Source organism: Momordica charantia (assembly GCF_013281855.1).
Source record: "Momordica charantia cultivar OHB3-1 chromosome 5 unlocalized genomic scaffold, Mcharantia_2.0 BLBB01000005.1, whole genome shotgun sequence".
Lineage (NCBI taxonomy): Eukaryota > Viridiplantae > Streptophyta > Magnoliopsida > Cucurbitales > Cucurbitaceae > Momordica > Momordica charantia.
Window position 1 is genome coordinate 3,120,385 of NW_028275163.1, and position 20,546 is coordinate 3,140,930.

Genomic DNA, 20,546 nt, shown 5'->3' on the forward strand with positions numbered 1-20,546 from the left:
GTTAAGAATCCAATAAATAATCAAATATAAATAAATAATGTGACAGAACAATAATTTGACATGTATTAATGTAAATTTATTTCAATATTAAGAATTATTAAATAACAAGAAGTGATAAAAAAGTCTTTGACTTCATTGTCTTCCATTACCATTATTAGACGTTCAACGCAAAAATTATAATTCTTTAATGTAAAAAGAAAGTTACAACGGCAATTCTAGAGTAAAATATACCTTTGAGGTTGATAGTTAGAAAATAATTTAAAAATTGATAAAACTGTCAGGTATTAAATAGAAATCTAATTCCAGGGATTTAAGGGACCCAAATGTATTTTACCTAAAAAAAAACAACTGAGAATCTTTATAAAAAATAGAAAACAAAAGAAAATTATAACATTTTTCAAAAATACATATTAATTATATGATATACAATGAGATTTAGAATTTACATATTAGTTATAGGAAAATTGCAGCGATTGCCTTCAAAAATATGTATCTATTTTTAAAATCTTTCAAATATACTACAAATTTTCACTTATATCAATAGTATATAGTATATCAAACACGGTAGTAAACCACCTATTTTTGAACTATCAAAGTTTTAATTTCATCATGATATATCTATTTTGAGGTAAATGTCATACTCCTCTAGATTTAAAAAATTTCTTAACTGATCTTGAATCGTCGTAGCTTTCAACCAAGCTTTAATACTTCTTTTTCCTCTTATACAACTATTTTGAGTCCTTTTATCTTTTATAGTTTACTGGGTCTGTTCAAAGATTTGTTTGAGATTCTTGAATTGACAACCATGCTTTATTATTATTATTTGATCTTTGATTTTCATATTCAATTTGTTAGGACAATTTACAGAATTCTCAAACTTAACTATTGGGATAGTTTCGGAAATTACGCTAGTTTAATTTTAAAAAATTAAGAGAGTAAGAGAAACGAAAGAATCTCTCAATCTTCTTTTTTTTTTTTTTAGTTTAAATACATAATCCCGGACCGGGCTAGAATCAATTACGAATAGAAATTGGGATTTATGTAATCCCGTTCCGGGTTTGTAGTATCCCGAATTGGGATCCGCACCAATCCTATTTTTTTCCTCTTCTCTTCTATTGATTCCTATTTGTTGTCAATTAAATCTTGCGCATTTAATGTAATATTGGCTCAAATTAAATATTGATGTTTTTTAATTAAACCCAGAAAAATCTTATTCTTGCATCAGGCAAATCTTTTTTTTTTCCACCTTAATTTAGTTATTGGAGGATTTAATTTATTTATTGGAGAAATTTTTTTGTGTGGATTCGGTAAATTGTAAGGGTCAGGGGAGATTGATGGATAATTTTACTTTAAAAGAATATTGTAATTCAGCTCAAAAGTATTGTAATTCTTTGCCAGAAGAAAACAAAAAACAAAAAAATTGATTGAATAATTTTCAGGAGGCTAAATATATATTATAAGACGCTAATATTTGAATATTTTTTCAATTTAATTTTTATTGTTTAAACGATTTTAAATTATGTTCCATGTTTTAACATTTTTCAATTACACTCTTATTTTATGTTTATAATTTAGGCCGGTTTACTTGGCAAAAGTTAGAATGGTGTGTCACTGGGTTTATTTATTGTTTCTATGTTGTTATTATATTGATTCAAATATAAAAAAGATATATCATTAAATGTTACAAAGTTCAATGGAATTCGTATATTTTTATATGTACCCATGCGGTCCATGTGCATTTTTCCACCACTATGGTGCCCACCACGCGGCTCCAAATTCAGAAAAATATAAAGGTACGTTTGGTTGGTAATCAAAAATATAAATTTGAAAACAACGGATTCAATGAAAATTTATTTGTTTTCAAAGTTTTCATATATGTGTTTGGTAGAAGATTTGATAATTGAATTTCAATTTAAAAAATTGTTCAATGTATATATATGTAGTTGTAAAACTAAATTTTATTTTAATCAATTTATTAACATTTTTTTATGAATTTTGTAAAATCATTATTTTACAAGGTTATATAATTTAAAATACATTATATTTTACATGTTTTAATTTTAACAAACATAAAATGAGTTTATAACCTGAAGTTATATATTTCTCAAAGTTTTTATCTTCAAAATTTCAAATTCTCTACAGTTTGGATCACAAAATTAAAAACAGTTTTAAAAAAACGAATATCCAAAATCCCGCCAAAACTATATTCGTTGAATTCATTTGATTCAATGAATCTGAAAACAAAAAACAGAATCCGAGTTTCCAAGCAAAACAAACCCTAATTTATCCATGATATTCGAGTCACAATCAATTCGGATGTTTTTTAGTTCACTGAATATGGAATTGTAGGTAATTTTCGAATTGAAAAATGCAATAGAAACTTTATCTACTAAGATATGCTGTGAAAATTAATCCTATTTGATTTCTAATTTTCAATCGATTGAAGCTTTTAATTGCTATCAACAAAGCAAATTCTTTTATTAAAAAAAAAAAGTTACTACTTTAGGGTACAAATTCAATTTTTACCTACAAAATTTTTTAGGTGAATGGTTAATATATTTTCCTTCTAAGTTTCTAATTTCATAAAAGTAAAATTTAAACCGGGACAATTGTCCTAAATTTTACATTTTGTTCAACTACCATTGCATTGGCCCAAAATTAGTTGATAGTTAAAATTAAAATTTATCTTCTTATAAAAATAAATTCAGAATATTAAATCATAAATACAAAGACATGCAATCTCATAAGCGAAGAAGAATTTTTTTAGTACATGTGGGATGGAGGATCGAACTCACACCTCTTAATTGGAGATATATATCAGTTACTGTTAAGCTATGTTCACTTTGGCACGAATGAAGAAGAATTGTCTCAACCATAACCATATGTTAGATTAAAATTAAATGTTAAATTACCATTTTAGTCTCAAAATTTTAAATACAACAGATAAAGATAGAGATTCAAATTCAAAACCTTTTGATCTTCTCAGTAACTCATATGAACATGGTGATTATTAGTATGTTTAGTTCGACCGCGGTCGTAAGGTCAACTATTTTGAGTTGTGGACACACAAGGTCAAATTTTGTGTGTTAGCCTGCTGGACGTGCGACCCATCAACCTACTAATAAATTAACAGTGGAGAAAAAACATAGCATGTCGCAACAAAAGTTTAATTCGAGGCGTCAGCAAAACACTACCATCTATTCCAAAAACAAAAGTCCCTTAGCACCCAAGAACGGGAATGAATGACAACTGCTTTAACCAATTGAATTTTAAAGTTGGCGTGGTTAATAGATTTTGTAAACTATTAATTTTGCAACTAATAAATTGCTACAAAATTCAAAATCGTTTAATAAGTCGTTCAATTTTCGATTTTATCAAAATTAATGTATCTATTAGGTACAAAACTGGGAGCGAGACGTGTTAGAATTTGGGTTTTTGGGTGAATAGCCATTTTCTTAGGAGAGTATTAGTTTTTACCTGCTTTTTTTCAATATTTGCTGACATCACCCGAATACCAAATGATATTTACTATCCTTCCTCTATTTCTTTTTCTTTTTTCACTTTTTCTCTCTCTATTTCTCTTTCTCATTCTTCATCTTCTTCTCTCTCCCTCCCTTCCTCCCTCCCTCCTGCCATTGTTATTTCTTTTTCTCTTGATTTTTAACCAAATCTCCCTTCTCTTCATCTCCTTCTCATATCAGTAAGTTCAAAATTACTTTAATTATTAGTTGAAAATTCATTTAATTATTTCTCTTTTTCCCTCCATTCTTTATTCTATGCTCTTCTCTCATTTTCAATAATTATTTTTTTTCCCCTCAATTCTTTATCCTCTGTTCTTCTCTCATTTTCAATAATTATTTTCTTTCTGCTTCTTCAATGGTATATATGTGCCTTAAGACCAAACAAATTTGATATTTTTTCCTTTCATTATTCATATTTGATTTCATACCTAAACCTGAACACTTCTCTCTGTCAATTTTATACCAAAACCCACGCCGCAGGAAAGGCCACCCCTACCAAAAACGAACTCCTCTAATTAATTTCTCGAGATATGACTAAGAGGGAGAACAAGCACGAGATCGAGTTGAACGCGAGAGCGAGATCGAGATCGAGACTGAGATTTGAGGGAGAATGAGAGGGAGCGAGGGTGAGATCCATGGACATAAGTATTTGGTTGAGAATTAAGGATGAAAGAAATGCCTTAAAATTTAACAAATTTTCGAAAAGTTAAAACTATAAATTTATAAAAGTGAGGTAGTGAGAAGAAAGTATTTTAAAAGGTATTTGTACTCAAGTGGGGCTATTGCATTTAATCGATGGATGGAAGATGGTGGAGTACAAAACAAATCCTGACGTTAAAGAATTTACAATGAAGATAAGGAGAAAATAACCATAAAGAATGAAATAACATGCAACAAACCTTTACACGTGCCACCATTCTATTGGTCGACTGACACCTCTCACCTCTATTCTGAACAGTTTGGATTTCTCTGTTATTTATTTGAGTAAATTATCTGAGGATTCGAAACCCATGGAGGGCTCTGGGTCAGGGTGCGGCAGCAGGGTGTGCGTTACAGGAGGATCTGGCTACGTCGCGTCTTTGCTCGTCAAAAAGCTTCTCCAAAAGGGCCACACGGTTCACGCCACTCTCCGCAACCTCAACGACCAATCCAAGGTGCGCCTTCTCAACACCTTACCCAACGCCGCCCACAGATTGGTTTTGTTTCAGGCCGATATTTACCAGCCGGAGGGTTTCCGGCCACCGATTCAGGGCTGCGACTTTGTCTTCCATGTCGCCACTCCGCTGCACCACACACAAGGATCGCAGGTTCGTTATTATTTATTATTTGGGATTTTCTGGCTTCGTTTATTCCATTCCATGGCTTAATTGATTTGGAGGAAGCTGCAGTACAAGAACAGGACGGACGCGTCGGTTGGTGCGGCGAGGATGATCGCGAAATTCTGCGTGGAATCGGGAACCGTGCGGCGGCTGATTTACACCGCCTCCGTCGTGTCGGCGTCGCCGATGAAAGACGACGGCACTGGTTTCAAGGATTTCATGGACGAGACCTGCTGGACTCCTCTCAATCTTTCCTATCCTTTTTCCAACCCTACCTTTGAGGTACCAAAATTTCAATTAATAATCAATAATGTTGCTTCTGCTTTTGCTTTGGAAAAGACAAGAAAAAAATTGGACGAAATTTAGTCACAGGCTTTCAAAAGAAACGTCATCACCACCACAAATTTTTTTTAACAACCGAAGCCAGCACCGACTGGTTTCCGGATGTGATTTATTATTATTTTTTATATTAAATATAATTTCCTTTTTACACTACTTCCCTTGACATTCCATCTCCAGTTTTCCCTCTCTCTATCTCTTCCACTTCTCCTTCTCTGAGTTTCTCTCTCTCTTTTTTTTTTTTGTTAACTAAAAGTTGATTTTTTCTTTTTCTCCATCTTCTTTGGCTCATTTTTTCTTCTCCACTGTCTTTTTCTTTATTTTTTTCCTTCTTCCATTTCTTTATCTATTTTCTTCTTTTTCCTCCCTCTTCATCTAACCCACCACAGCCGACCGATCGTTGGTGTAGCCGATGATCACCCCTATTCCGTGGACCAAAGATATATTTAACATCATTTATATTTTGAAATTTCATACCTAAATAGACACCTCCTCACAGTTCTTTTCTCTACATTTATATAATTGGAGTCGATTTAGTTGATATGATATATATTTTTATAATGGAAATTTTGTCGTTTTTTTCTTGAACGCGCATAGTAATTTTTTTTTTTTAATCTTCAAAAATTACATTAAAATAAGCTAGAGTATAGGCACGTCAGTATTATAACAATAATTCAAGGATCATAAATAACTATTACTCGACGGCTATTTTATTTTTTGAAGAAAAGAAAAAAAGTCTTCCTTCTCGTTTCTATTTGTCAAAGTTGCAACGGTATTCCGTAGTAGAATTCTATTAACCCATCAATAACTAAGTATTATTTAAAGGTAAATAGTTCTCAAAATTTTAATAATAGTCATCCCTAGGAGGATTCCTACCTACATAATAGAAGTTGATAAATATTTTTCATAAGTTGTGTTTAATTGGCACATGACACTTTTATTTGACGTCATTCTATTTCACTCTCAAAATCAATCCTTAACATGTTCTTCAAGATTGTGGACTAGTTTTTTAGTTCATTGATCTTGGTCGGATCCCATTTTTGGACGATGTTCTATATCAATATTCACGAGGTTCTATCTCAAAACCATTGAGAGAAATAACTCTTGTTAATATCACTATTCATCAAGTTCCATCTCAAAACTAATTGGTAATTAATGAGATGAGTAACCCTTATGTTACCCATGTGAGATTCTTAACATGATCCCTCAAGATCGTGACTCTTTTGGCTCATCGATCTTGATGGAATCCCATTTTTTGGACCGGATGCTCGTTTGAGCTTCTAGTCTCCGACCATATCAAGTTTCATAACAAATTTAACCCCTAAACTTGAAATAACATATTAATTAATAAGCAGTAAGTCTTATCTTTTCAATGTGAGATCCTCGACACGGTGATAGGAGGGATATTATTATTATGTGTATGAGTTGCAGGGATACGTAGATTCAAAGAGTGCAACAGAGAGAGAGCTACTTGAATTTGGGGCGAGGCAAGTCCAAGAAGGTGGCGGGGGGTTGGAAGTGGTGACATTGGCGTGTGGGCTCATCGTGGGAGACACTCTTCATTGTTGTGCAGCCGAAACCACCATTATTACCTTCTCTCAGTTTATACACCAAGACGATGCTCAGCCCTTCTACCACGCCCTCAGATTTCTCGAGGAATTGGATGGTAAGGTCCCTCTGGTGCACATTCATGACGTCTGTGATGCCCACATCTTCTGTATGGAACAATCCTCTCTCCATGGAAGGTTTCTCTGCGCAAGTTCCTTCTTGTCTTCCTCAGATATTGCCACTTACTACCGTCTCCATCATCCTCAATTGCAACAAAAATATGGGTCAGTCTCGCTTTCCATTTTATGTCTAATTGATTGTTGGTTTATTACTAAATGCATGCAAAATTGACAATGATGCATTGATCATGTTTAAAAAATTTAGTGTGATCCATCAGACATTTTATAGAATTCTACTGATGCTTAAGGGTTATATTTAGTTGTTGACCGCTTGAATTCAGTTAATATTTTTTCGCCCAAATCCTCATCCTCAACCTTGGAATCCCAATTAACCATATTTTGGTCGAAACTTAACCAGTTGGATAGATAGATTACTTAACCAAATTTTGATTGGGAGAGAAAAAAACAAACGACTATCTTGTTCCATCGATTTCTCCTTAAGAAGAATCGTCTCCCAGTGAGAATTTAAATTTTGGTTGGTGCAAAGTGAGATCTTGAAGCTAAGGCTAAGGCCCTTCCTAAAGTCGATGAGGATGTAGTTTCTTGTTCAAATCTAAAGTCTTTAATTAAGTCTCCTCCTAGACTAAGGCTGTATTTCCAAATCCGTAGGTAGAAATCTTCTTACTTACCAGACCACTAAACGGTATTTTAATTTTTTCTCTTTCTTATTACATTTCCCTTCTACTAACTTATCACAAACATGATGGTGGTCACAAAATTCTATCAAATTTAAAAGTTGGTGTAAAATTATGTCTCATGATTAATGGTTGAAGGAATGGATTTCAGGAATTCAGATGATGTGCCAATTAGGAACATCAAATGGAACTCTAGGAAGCTTATCGAGAAAGGTTTTGTGTACAAATACGACGGTGAAATGATACTAGAAGATGCCTTAGAGTGTTGCAAGAATAAGGCTATCTCTATTAGCGCCAAAGTTGGCCCAGTTTCTAGTTAGTTTTCTCTTGGAGATGGGATTCGAAGAGAAAGAAAGAATTGTATGGTACTGTTAGAAATTATGTATTGATCAAAACTACATATGCTCATATGTATAACAAATGGGGAGAATGCCATTTTTCTCCAACCTTCTTTCTTTTTTCAACTCTTCTTCATTTTTGCTCTTTGTTTCTCTGAAAGTGCTGAAGAAGACTATATGTAGTGGTTTTAAATCAATAGAGGATGCTGATTTTGTTGACCAAATTTTGACTCAGCTGCAAAAACAAGTTCATAAGACTCTCAAAATCATTTGAAAATGGGAGTCAAAGAAACTAATTTTGAATCCTTACCTTCAATCAAGTTCCAAGTGCAAGAATTTGTTCAATACTTAATCGATATATGCTTATAAGGAATATATAAACTAAATTTTAGCATTAAAAATAGGCAAATAATTGAGCTACTATATATGATTCATTTGTATACTTTATACCTTATTATTTTCACTCAAATTTTTAACGAGAAACTTTATTCAATGACTCAAATCAATACATTCCTAAAAATGCAAAACTTAAATCATAACAAACAAAAGAACAAAAGTACATAGATTAATGGTTACATTTCTCTAAGTTATTTTTTACATGGGAGAAAATTTTGCTTTCCTATCTAACATTAAGAAACACATAAAAATCCAATTGGGGAAAAGAATTCTGAAAATAATACCAATCCGAAAAGTTTCTTTCAGGACAGGAAATCTAGACTGTCAAAGGGGAAATTCTGGTCAAAACCAACCTTGAAATCCCAATCCCCATTCCAAATCGGCGAATTGTTCACCGAAGTTTCGGCCGAAATAATCTCCGTCAAGTCCGATTGCTCCGACGGGATTCCTCCGCCGCAGCCGCTCCAATCCCAAGCTGCGAGATGCTCAGTCTCCGACGCCGCCGGGGACACGGCCACCGCAGACAACCCACCGTGGCCCACGAGAGGCGCCGGATCCGTCATGGGATCGTAGAACACGTTTTCGTCGGCGACTTCCGATCCGACCGACGAGGAGGGGAAGCAGAACGGCGGGAAAACGGTGTCCAAATCCTCGGATTTGACCTTGAGATCGTGGTGTTCGAAATCGAACCAGATTTGGGAATTAGGGCTGGGCAAATTTTGATTGGTTTCTCCGGCGGCCTCATTCTGAGCCGAAACCGAAAGGGATCCGAAATGAGAGGATTGGGAACAGGTGTGTCGTCCTCTGTAGGTTACCTCGAAAATATTGGGGTCACTGTCGGATCTCTGAACTTGCTTCGTCGCCAAACATCCTCGTACATGGCGATGGGTGCATCTGTAATAGCATCTGCAAAATTTCCCCCAATTCTCTTCTTAGGTCTGTATTGTCGATATAATTAATGGTAGCAAGTACAATTGGTCAAGATATATCGATAGTTACTATTCAAATAGATCGGACGACTTTAAAAATTTGAGTGATAATTACTCTACTAATATTAATAAATTAGATTAAAATTAAAATTTTGCCTTTTTGACTAAGATTGTGAAATGAACCTTGAATATTAGACAAATATGTGAAACTTTATGAAAATATCTAATCGCCCAATTTGGACCTTAATTTGAATGACTAGTGGTTAATGTTAATGCCTGTTTTTATAAGAGGCATCTTTTCAAGTTGATAAGGTCAAGCTTCATTTTAGTATTATATGAAAGAAAAACACATGTAAAAGGAATAAATCTAGTGATGTCTTTTCGAAGCCATTTATTTGTGAATCAACATGTGCTCCACTTGCAAACCAAGCTGTTAGACTATTCTTCAAACATGTGGAAATAATGTATAAATTTGTTAAAATTAAATGAGATGGTAAGAAATGTTTCATCTAATAAATTAACTGTGAGTTTTACTGATTATTATACTATTCTATCGCCCTATTTTATTTTTTCTCAATGAGTTCTACTCACATTCCAAAAAAGTCAACTCTTATTTCTTTATAGTGTTAAAATAGATGGTACAAAAGAATTTTGGTTAACTTATGAGTCTAATCATTTATTCCCAGTACTCTAAAAAGTTTTCGACATAAATTTCATAACATTTAACCAATTGTATCTCTTAAAACTCTAAATTCGGTCTCGAATATTTAGTCTCAATACTCTAAAAAGTTTTCGTGATATTATTAATTAAAAGTTATGGGTGTGTGAGATATTCACCTTGGGAAATTAGCACCATGGATGTCTTTTTGGCCATATTTCCTCCAATTATAACCATCATTGAGAGGGCCTTCAGGAGCAGTCCCACTGCAAACCTTAACTTCCTCAGTCCATCTGGGCAGCAACTTTCTGCAAATCCCCCAAAACTAAGAACCCATATAGCAAACAAAGAAATCAAATGGCGTTGGGGAAAAAAAGTTCAAAATTTTTGTACCTCTTTTTCAACACATCTTTAGTAGTAGTGTTGTTCCTCTTCTTGGGAGTGGCAGAGCAGTCGTGTTGTTCCCCTGCATTGATGGGCTGATCTGTTGGAAGCGGCGTCCAATTCAGCAACGAAAGTGCTTTCTCGAAGGAGGACTGAATCATTTCAGTCAAGAAAAAGCATGCTTCTTGGGAGGAAGAAGCAGGGTGGAGATGGGTTCTGAGTTGAAGCGCCAGCTCCTTCCCCTGAGTCAACTCGGTGATTAAACTCTTGTGCTCCATTTCCATCACAGAGGAGTAGTAGTAGTTCCAAAGAAGAAGAAGAAGAGGAGATGGAATCAGCCACAACCCCAGAAGGAAATACAAGCTTGAGAAGGCCTGAAGAGAATATGGTCATTCAAAGGTCGAAACTTGGCCAAAACCCAAGATGGGTAAGTGGAGAAAGCTGCTGAATTTGAGAGAATTGGGGAAATGGGTTTGAAGAAGGGGGAGATTTAAAGATGTGATGAGTAGAGGAGAGAGAGAGAGAGAGAGAGAACGTGTAAAAAGGGGTGTGGAGGAGAGAGAGAGAAAGCGAGTAGAGGAGTGAGTAATTTAATTAGTAAAATTGTATTGAAGAGATAGAAAAAAAATGGGCAAAAAAGCCAATTGCTGACCAATTCAAAGCCATCATTTCTAAAATTTTGTGTGCAAGGAAGATGATGTGGAAGAACGCGGAAAGAAATTTGAAAATTCCTTGTATCCTTCCATTCATGTTGAGCTGACTTTGAATTTCTTTAAAATATTTGAAAATAATGAGACAGAGAGAGGAGTGATGTCATTTGCTGAAGTAATGTACAAACCCTTTGCCTACGTCCATGAAGGCATAGATAGTAACGGTGATGGTCAACACACTCATACTCACTCGAACATGCCTAAACTTTCTTTTAACTTCAAACTATTAACAATTATTTCTCAATTCACTCCTCTATTTCTACTCGACAGGAGTGTTCAAAAAACCGACAACCTAACGAATCTGAAGAATCCAACTCAAACGGTCTGGGTTGGGTTAGATAAAGTTTTAGTTCGGATTGAGTTGACATTTTACCAAATTGAGCGGTTCGGATCGAGCTACAGGTTCATTGTTAAAAAAATCGGGTCAATCCGACCTAACCCGAAATTAAATATATAAAAGTATATAATTATAATATATTTTCTATTTTCAATCTCAACCATCAATTTACTTTTAATCTCCTCCTTCGTTTTAGGTTATCTTTTCACATCTTTTCAAACACTCAAATCTCACATCTCCTCTCATCTTCCCTCTCAATCTCGTTTTCTCCTCCTTTCTCTAATCATCTTCAACTCTCATCAAGAGCAGCTCGTTGCCATCGTGAAGCAAGGTTGTTCATCACCGGTAGCAGCTACTAGTCCGCCGTCGATGTAGTATTAATCTCATCGCTCGTCCCATCGTAAAGCAGATCTCATCGTGTCGTCCCGTCGGAAGCAGATTCTCCCATCTTCATGCTGCCTTTCTCCTCCATGCATCTTATCTCCTCATCTTTTTCATCTTCACATGACTCTCAATCTCTCACGATTTCATGTCTTTATCTCTCTCTTAGTGAGTTCTCCTATTCATTTTTTTCAGTCCAGATTAAAAAAAAAACGATTACCTAGTTGACCATAATATTCGGTTCTGTTGGTTCCTTAATTTGACCAATCCGAAAATTCGGGTGGTCCAAAATAACCCTCTAACCCGACTAAACCCAACTCGTGAGCACCCCTACTATTCGATTTTCAATCGGTTAAGAATATGTATGAATGATTGTATGGTTGGTCATATAAAACTTTTAGATTTAGTGATAGTTTAATATGTTTAGTGTCAGACATGATGTTTTGAATTTGAACCTCTACGATGTAAATTCTTCTATGTTTCATGTAATAATCTACTTGAAACAATTTTTTGAATTTAGTGATGATTTAACATGATGTTAGAACATAATGTCTTCAGTAGTATCGTTTATTTTTTTGGTTTCGTATAATAGCTAGTGCAGTTTTTTCGTAAGCCAAAAATTGAGAGGGACTTTTAAGGGACGTTTAGTTTACCATGACTTCTCATTTAATTAATCACCTTTTTAAAAGTATATTTTTCATAAAACACATTTCTATAAAACGTTTTTAATTAAAATATATTTATGTGTTTGGTTACATTTTCTTAAAGTGATTTAATCACAAGCTTGTTTATGGTTGCACTATATCTAAAAGTGATCTTACAAATGCCAAAATATCATAAAGTAATTTAATCACTCACTTTTTGGATAATCTACTTTAAAGTTATTCTTCAAAAAAAAAAAATAATAATAATAATTTGGACTACTCCAGATTTTTATTTATTATCAAATACTTTACATTAGAATTTTTTTTTTTTTTTTTGTCTTCCAAAATCACTTAAAGTTTTAATCCAAACACACTCTAAAAATATATATAAAAGATTTCTTTTAATCTATTTACTTAAATTTTTAGCTCTAGTAACAATTTACGAGATGACTTTAAACTACTATATATATGGTTTAAGAAGTTAAAGGGTTAAGTAAGGATGCATGAAAATTTTTCAAACTATAGATTATAGTTTACCGTATATTATGTTAGTATCATTTAAGAAGTATTATGATTCTCTCTCGTCTATGATTTATATATAATTTTGATTCATCATAAATTTATAATGAACTACTTCTCTCAATGTCAATTGATTTTGAGATGGACTCCACGAATATTAATATAGTATCAGTTCAAACGAGCAATCACATGACCATCACGTTAAAAACATTGAGGAAGCAACATGTCAAAAATACTTTTTGAGAGTATGGAACTAAGCATCAACAATTAATTGTTAAACATTTTCTAGTTAAAATGTCTATAATTAAAATACCCTTTTTTTTTGGGTTTCGAAACACACTATCGAAATAAGTTTAAAAGCAAAATTAATTTATAATTCGAACATATCTTTAATTATAGATCTCCACCCACATTAGTTCAAAGTAGAAAAATCAAATTAACTATAATTATGGGCAAGATTGAGTTGTTTTGTCGTCGGGTTAGAAAAAGAGAGACAGAGACAGAATTAGGCCTATTTTGTTCATAAAGTTTGATCTCAAATTCCAACTCCATTTGTGGACTATATTCGGTCAAATATTTGAAATTCAATCTTCAAACTAATTCCTTTTTTATTTCTTTCCAAAATTTTTAACCAATTAATTTATCCTTGACCACACACGTGATACTGAGATTTTTTTTAGCTTTTTTTTTTTTTTAATATTTTTACAGATCTTATGCCCTTGCCGAAGAGATTAAATTTCAAAATTGAACATTTAAAAAAAATTGTGCATATTTAATCTTCTTGATTAATTTTATCCAAAATCCTTTGGTGAAGATTTATTTTTTTTCATTTTTTTTTCTTAAATATCTGTTTCAAACGTCAAAGTTACTCGACCAAAGAAAATCTAGAAACTTAATACGTTTGATGATGGTACGTGTTGAATTCAAAAGAAAAAATATCTCTTATTTATTATAGGCTACTTTACAAACCTTCTGTCTTTGAACTTTTAATGCTTTGTCTATTTATTCTTTGATACTTTAAAAACATTCAAATAAGTGGCATGCTTAAAGTTGTGATTATCTTACAAATACTTCAAAAAATCTCTTTGAACTTTTTATTTTGTATTAATAGGTTTATATTGTCAACCCTGTCTGTTTAATATTTTATGTCCAAACAAAACCATCATGGGTGGCTAAAAGAGGCTAAGGTTAATTAAGATATATATGTATTTTTTAAATATCGTTATTTTTATTTCTATAAAATGTCACTAAACCAGACCAAACTTTACTTTTTCTATTTTTTTTCCATAATATATTATTTGTGTAAATTTTTAAACTTGCTGCTATATTTAAAAAAATACATACTTTTACTTTAATTGCCATTTATGTATTTTTAAACGTTGGATGTGATCTCAAATATAATCCCACTTTCCCTCCCCATCATTTCTCGTATTTTATCACTCTACTTAGCACTAATAATCATTATTATTGTGCTTTTGAAGTAAACTAAACTCAGAAGCTGAGACCAACTTATAATTCTCACCAATGGTGGTCTCCCCATGATTGCCCTGCCTCCAAGAAAAAAATAATAATAAAAAAGTAATTAATTTTTTGGGTGTGGATTTCTTTGAACTTACAGCTCAAAGAAGAAGACTTCAACTCATCCAGATATGAGTGGTTCCAGTTGTTTTGAAAGATTCAAACTTTCAAAACCCCAGTAGGAAAAAACATATCCCCTCGAAGTTAGGCAGAAACCATGCTTTTCAGAGCTAGTTCTACGGTGAGAAATTTTTTTTTAAGAAACTTAGACATTTTGCAACCAGCTTCTTGTTTCTCAGTTTTTGGTAACATTCTCCACGAAACAAATTTTTTTGTTTCTTATTTCCTTTCTAATTTGTTACAAAACATAAATATAAATATTACCATCCTTGAATTTAGAGGTGTTGGAATGCAATTCTATTTTTCTTTATTAAATACAAGAAACGAAAACGACACCAGACGGATCCACAACTTCTTCCACTTTGGTTAGGATCCAAATCTTCCAGCTCCAAGTGATTCATATCAGAGAGAGTCTAAGTTGGAATTTGGAACTAATCCAATCTTCATTACAAAAGTTTGAGTTTGGAGCCAAAGTTGGAAGAGACACAGCAAATAAATACAATTTCATTGACTTGCTACATTAAGAAAAGCAAAGCAAAGCAGCATACTTTTTGGTGAAGACTAAGAGCAAGCACAGACCCAGTCTGTCATCCTAACCATCTTTCAAACACTAAAAATTGGCTCATCCACCATAATTCACTAATATAGACTCTGGAATTCCCAGCTAAATAACTCTGCAGTTACGGCTGCGACGGTGTAGGAGACGACGGAGGCCTGAAATCTGGATACTGCAACCAGAAATAGAACATGAAGAATTAGAGGCATTTTCTGTACCATGAATGTCACTGGCAGACGACAAATAACTTGAAAAAGTGACTACTCCGAGCTAGAAAAAATGTTAGCAAATGTCGAGTTTGAGTAATAGAAAACGTGAATTGAGTTAAAACTTGGAACCTTTATGCAGATGATAAATTCTCTCCTATGGGAAAGGTAGGACATGCAAATGTAATCCACAACTAGAAGCTTGGGAAGAAAAAAGCAGACAAAAGAGATATTTGTGGACGTGAGAATTACATAAGGGTATGGAGAAAGCGGCCTCGAGATTCCGGGCAATGATTCTGCCTTAACTTCTGGTTTGGCAACCGAATTTATCTCAGGAGAAGACTCTGCAGCAGCTTCTGCTTTCTGTACAGTGTCACTGGATGTTACAGTCTCCACGGCTGCCTCTGCTGGTGCAGGAAGTGCCTTGCTAGTATCAGGTAACGGTAATAAAGCCTTTCCAATGTCCTGAGATTATAAGATCGTAATGATAGCAGCAGACTCGAGATTTCAATGTAAACTTACAAGGAATGTACTTCAAAAACTTGAGTTTGTAATAATAAATTCAATAGAAGGTGTCAAACCTTCAAGTCGTCGACAAGCCCTTGCGGGGCGACCTTGGTGTTTAAGAACTCATCGACTTCTTGTAAAGTTTTCTTCCGATCCTATCGCAAATGGATTGAGGTCAATCATACTTTAGAACAAGTAACCAATTCCAGAGTCACGTAATGGAACAGAGACCACGACATTGAGACTAACACGAAATATTATCATCTAAATCAGATTAAAAGAACAACTAGGGTACAAAGCCATCGCATCATACCATTAACCACAAGATGATGCTGTTTCAAGTTATGTGTTCCGCTTAATCAAATGTGCTATCTTAAAATACAGGGAAACGGCAACAAACTTGACAACTTTAGGGGGGCACATAATAGGAAAATTGCTTTCAACTGTAATATGGCTAGTTCTTGTTCTTTCAAAAGGATGGACATCTTACTTCTAGGCCATCTTAATGGCGAACACGGCATTAGGATACAACCAACTAACCTCAGCATATAGGAGTTTTCTGCTCACAAACTGAATAATTGCAGCTGAACCCAGAAGTTGGAGAACCGTTTCCATCTGTTGAAAGAGGCAATCCAAGATTGATAGTTATCAGTTCTCTTGTTATAGTTGCATAGGCTAAGGATATGACTATGAGCCAACCTCTGTAAAAGCCAATAAACCTATTCCAGTAGCTGCAGCAGCAGCAGCAGTCGCAACAGCAGGCAGGCCATCGGAATCCTCCTATATACACGGAAATCCAATCACAAATCTTACAGGAAGTCCAACACAAATGTAAACTAATGACGAAAAAGGAAACTTCATTTGAACCTTAGAAACAACATGATGTTGTACATTCAGAAATTGGATCAGTAGACGGTTCATATTGGTAAAATGTAAACTTGAGGAGTTCTATGATGATACAAATGGAAATAGCCGACTAGGTTGAATTACATTAGTTAAAGTGAGGCACATGCAACAGAGAGAAGCCAGAAGGATTATGATCATTCGCTAAAATTATATTTCACACTAACAGGAAGAAGGAATTCTCCTTAAATTTATCCATGATGGAATACATTCACAAAGTCATCCCAAACTACTAGTAGCGAATTTATCATCAAATTTCAACCCGGGGCGACATGAATGAACATCAGTATTCGGTAATGTGACAGATGAAGCAGGCATGGTTCTCTTCTCATTGTACTTATTGACTACATATAGTGGCTAGCCTTATTCTAAGCCCCAATCCTCAATAAAAGTTTAGTTAAAAATTCCACTAGTTCAAAGAGTTTGAGGAATAATTTTACCCGTTTCCTGATTTGTTGCTTTCTAGAACACTTTTGAGCTAAGAAGATGAAGAACTTGTCAAGATATGGAGTTTTAGCTACAACAACAGTCATGATTTTCATCGAAATCGAGACAATGTACCATGGTCTTTCAGAATGATGGCTGCTTTCCATATTGTATATACATTTTTGCACCAACTAAACGTGCTGTTTAAAGCCATGAGAGAGACATCAAAGGAATCTTATTTTTTTTGTGCAAGATCAAAGGAATCTTATTGTTTCTCATCTATTTGAGCATCGATATATAGAAAAACAGAGTAAATAAATAAACTCAAATAGAGATGCATACCCCAAGTGCACCAGCAATGGCATCCGTCAGACTGCTAAGACTCAAAGCTGACTTCAGTGCTAACCAAGGAAGACCACTATTCTGCACAAGGCACAGATCCAAGTGAAAACCTCCTAAAATATGCTGATACAAATCCTTGAATGCTAAAATGGAGACAAAAGAATAACGGTGATAACCGTCCATCCACGAGGTCCTTCTGCACCATCTTTAATAGCGAAAGCAGCTTTGAATCCATTGACAGTGACCAACTCTGCAACAAGTTCGGAGCTCCCATCATATCTGTCTTCCAACAAAACTTGGATCATTTTCAAAGATTAGCTTTCAGAATAGTTACGATTCAATCGGACTACCAGATGGTTTTAATTTGCTTAGATCACAAATAAAAAGTAAATGAATAGACCTAATGTAAAGCCAATCCAGTTTATCATAACAGCTCGATATCAGCTGGAAGCTCAAGTGAAATGGTAAATCTACCATAAGGCTTACATTTGCTAAAATAGTTCATTAAAATACATTCTAGCATTCATTATCCAACCAATATACTTCTTGGGTTCACAACAAAATTGGTGGGTACATGCATCCTACTTGATTTGTGAACAAAAAGAACAATTCAAAAATCTTCAAATTAGTGGTATAGCTAGAGTGTATCGATTAAACCTGTTATTGCCTTTCCAGTTAACACCCATCAACGGGAAATACATGATTGGCAGTTTATATAGTTAATTTTAACAAACCATGAAACAGGGTAGTAGGCTGAATTGGTTATTAGCCAGCTCTAAACTAAACTAACAATGATGAACGCTAATGTAAAAGAGTTATGCAAAGTCTTACTTGTCTAGGATGAACAATGTGGTATTTTGAGGGTCCTTGAACTTCAAGCCAAGTTTCTTCAAGAAACCTGGCTTATCTTCACCTTTGTAAGTAATGGACACAGGTTTTTTCCCCAAACCCTGAATATCAGGGCTACCCACTTTCCTGAGTTCAACCGGCGCTCTAATATCGAGTAGCTGAGCATTAGCATCCTCACCCAATTTTGCATAAGCAGTTTTGGCGGATTCAACACCCCATGGCTTAGACTTTCCAAGAAAAAGAGAGAAAATTAAAGGGAGTGCCAAAATGGCAGCACCACCCACCACGATTCCAGGATTCTGTGTCCCAAAATTTACAATCCCATCGACAACCCCATTTAAATCTAAGTCTCCAGATGAAGAGGTGCTCACAGATTGTTGGAGTGCTTCATCGTACGTAATAGCCCCCGCAATCCCAGCATTAACTACTGAAGATAACAGCACTAGACTTCCTTGTAAGCCTCTCGATAAAGAACATCCTTGTGAGACTGGTAAATTTGTGCTAAAACTAGCAGAATTTGAAATTTTGAGTGAGGGATGAGATGGGGGTGGAGAGATTTTTCTGGGTTCTCTTTTTCTGTCGGAAAGAACAGCCAAAGGGCTTAAGCTTGCTGCATTGAGGGCCTCCATGGCATAATTCTGTGCAGCAAAACAGGCGTCTATTGCTCAAAAAACTGATGGGAAGGCTTCAAGAACCATAACAAGTGGAGGGTTTATGCCAAATTGGTTTATTTTGGTGGGGATATGATTGATTGAATGGAGGGCAAGGCGTGCAGAGGGATGACAAAGGCTTAGCTTGAGAAGTTGTCTTGTAATTGGGCTCTTTTTTTCCTTCTCTTACAAATTCCAACAGAGTGCTGATCTGGAATGGTAGATGATCTTTAGCCAATGGGAAGATGACAAGTTGCAGGACGAATTTGTGGGTTTCTGCAAGTTTGGTTCTTTGGAGAGGTGCGATTGTGTGGCTGAAAATTAGAGTAGAAACTAGAAAGATGTGATTTTGGTTTGATCCCATTGGAAACTTCACTCTCTGCAGCACTTTCAGCAGTACAGTGCAGTACACCATGAAATTACATGGTGGAATGGGAAGAATTAATGCACGTACAGTTCTTAGCTAGTACAATATTGAATTCTCCAATACAATAATTAGTTCTAACATAAAATGGAATTATAAGTCGTCGAGTATGTTTAAAGAATGAAATTGTTCTTGCCAATATTTTTCTTCCTCTACTTTTTGAAACAGTTAAATTTCGATGGCAAAATAGGGATCTTTAAAGTTACTTTTTTGAACTTCAAGTCTTTAAATTTTGCCTAGAAATCTAAGAAGAGTGTTAGAAACACGTTTAAGATAAGCTTGAGATACATTCAAAAAATGTATTTTTGAGGTGAAGCACTTATTTTGTTAACCCTTGGAAATATAATTAAATATTTAACCTCAAAGTACTCGTTGTTTCTAAAATTTATTAAATTATTTTTAATTATCGAAAATTTTAAAATTGCTTAATTTTAACAAACACGGTCAATCTTTTTTTTTTCCAACAATGGTGGAGTGGAGATCCAACCTTCAATTTCAAAAGATTAAATCAACTTTCTAATGGACATGTGGCTTACACTTTATGGCAGTGACATTGAACGCATGACCTTCAACAGAAGTCACGAAATTTCCAGAAGGAGTTTGATTTAAGGTTTTTTCCTTTTTCTTCTCGAAGAACCATCACCAAATGATATTAAACGTTTAATTTTTACTTTAACCTAAATTGCATATTTGAGCTCAATAATACTATATGAAAGTAAATAGAATTGAATTCTCGCTTAAAAAAAAAAAGAATTGAATTCCTATTCCTAATGGAAAAGGAAAAAAACGTATAAAAACATACAAGAACTATTTAAAACCTGTTGGATAATGTTTTTTTTTTCCTTTTATTAATTTTCAGTTTTGACAAATGTAAGCATTTGATCACTTTTAAAAAATGTTTTAAAAATTGTGTAGAAAATTTAGAAACATCGAAATCAAATTTCTTATATTTAGTTCATATTTTCAATTTTTTTCCAGAGATAAAAACATTTTTTTATCATTTTTTAAAAAAATGCATAATAAAAATTTAAAAATAAATATAACATAAAAATTTGAAAAATTAGATTTCACATGAAACTTCTACTTTTTTTTTCTCAAATTAAAAAAAGAAATGGTTAAAAACATATTTCTGTTTTTGTTTTCAATGAAAAAAGAAAAAAAAATGTAACATAAAACAATTAACAAATACAGTTCCATTTTAATTTATT

The 20,546-nt window shown here is 34.0% G+C and overlaps 3 protein-coding genes across 4 annotated transcripts; 1 reads left to right on the plus strand and 2 right to left on the minus strand.

Annotated features, from left to right (window-relative positions):
• The first annotated feature begins 4,503 nt into the window (after positions 1–4,503).
• On the plus strand, positions 4,504–8,005 carry LOC111016282 (NADPH HC-toxin reductase 1). The gene is made up of 4 exons (XM_022291601.2): positions 4,504–4,828; positions 4,910–5,122; positions 6,611–7,011; positions 7,693–8,005. The coding sequence occupies exons 1-4, from the start codon at positions 4,532–4,534 to the stop codon at positions 7,859–7,861; spliced, it is 1,080 nt and encodes a 359-aa protein (XP_022147293.1). The 5' UTR covers positions 4,504–4,531; the 3' UTR covers positions 7,862–8,005.
• Positions 6,507–10,785, minus strand: LOC111016283 (putative WRKY transcription factor 46). 2 transcript variants are annotated; one of them, XM_022291604.2, is made up of 4 exons: positions 10,256–10,785; positions 10,042–10,170; positions 8,629–9,181; positions 6,507–8,114 (listed from the first exon to the last, which is right to left on the minus strand). In XM_022291604.2, exons 1-4 carry the CDS (start codon positions 10,528–10,530, stop codon positions 8,073–8,075), a joined length of 999 nt encoding a protein of 332 aa, XP_022147296.1. In that variant the 5' UTR covers positions 10,531–10,785; the 3' UTR covers positions 6,507–8,072. The 2 variants fall into 2 exon arrangements, with proteins under 2 accessions (XP_022147296.1, XP_022147294.1); XM_022291602.2 differs by lacking the exon at positions 6,507–8,114 and having other exon boundaries at positions 8,416–9,181; positions 10,256–10,784.
• Positions 10,786–14,889: 4,104 nt separating this feature from the next.
• On the minus strand, positions 14,890–19,112 carry TROL (thylakoid rhodanese-like protein). The gene is made up of 8 exons (XM_022291618.2): positions 18,247–19,112; positions 17,592–17,694; positions 17,416–17,496; positions 16,444–16,524; positions 16,285–16,359; positions 15,819–15,899; positions 15,490–15,702; positions 14,890–15,203 (listed from the first exon to the last, which is right to left on the minus strand). Exons 1-8 carry the CDS (start codon positions 18,891–18,893, stop codon positions 15,156–15,158), a joined length of 1,329 nt encoding a protein of 442 aa, XP_022147310.1. The 5' UTR covers positions 18,894–19,112; the 3' UTR covers positions 14,890–15,155.
• Between the last annotated feature and the right edge of the window lie 1,434 nt (positions 19,113–20,546).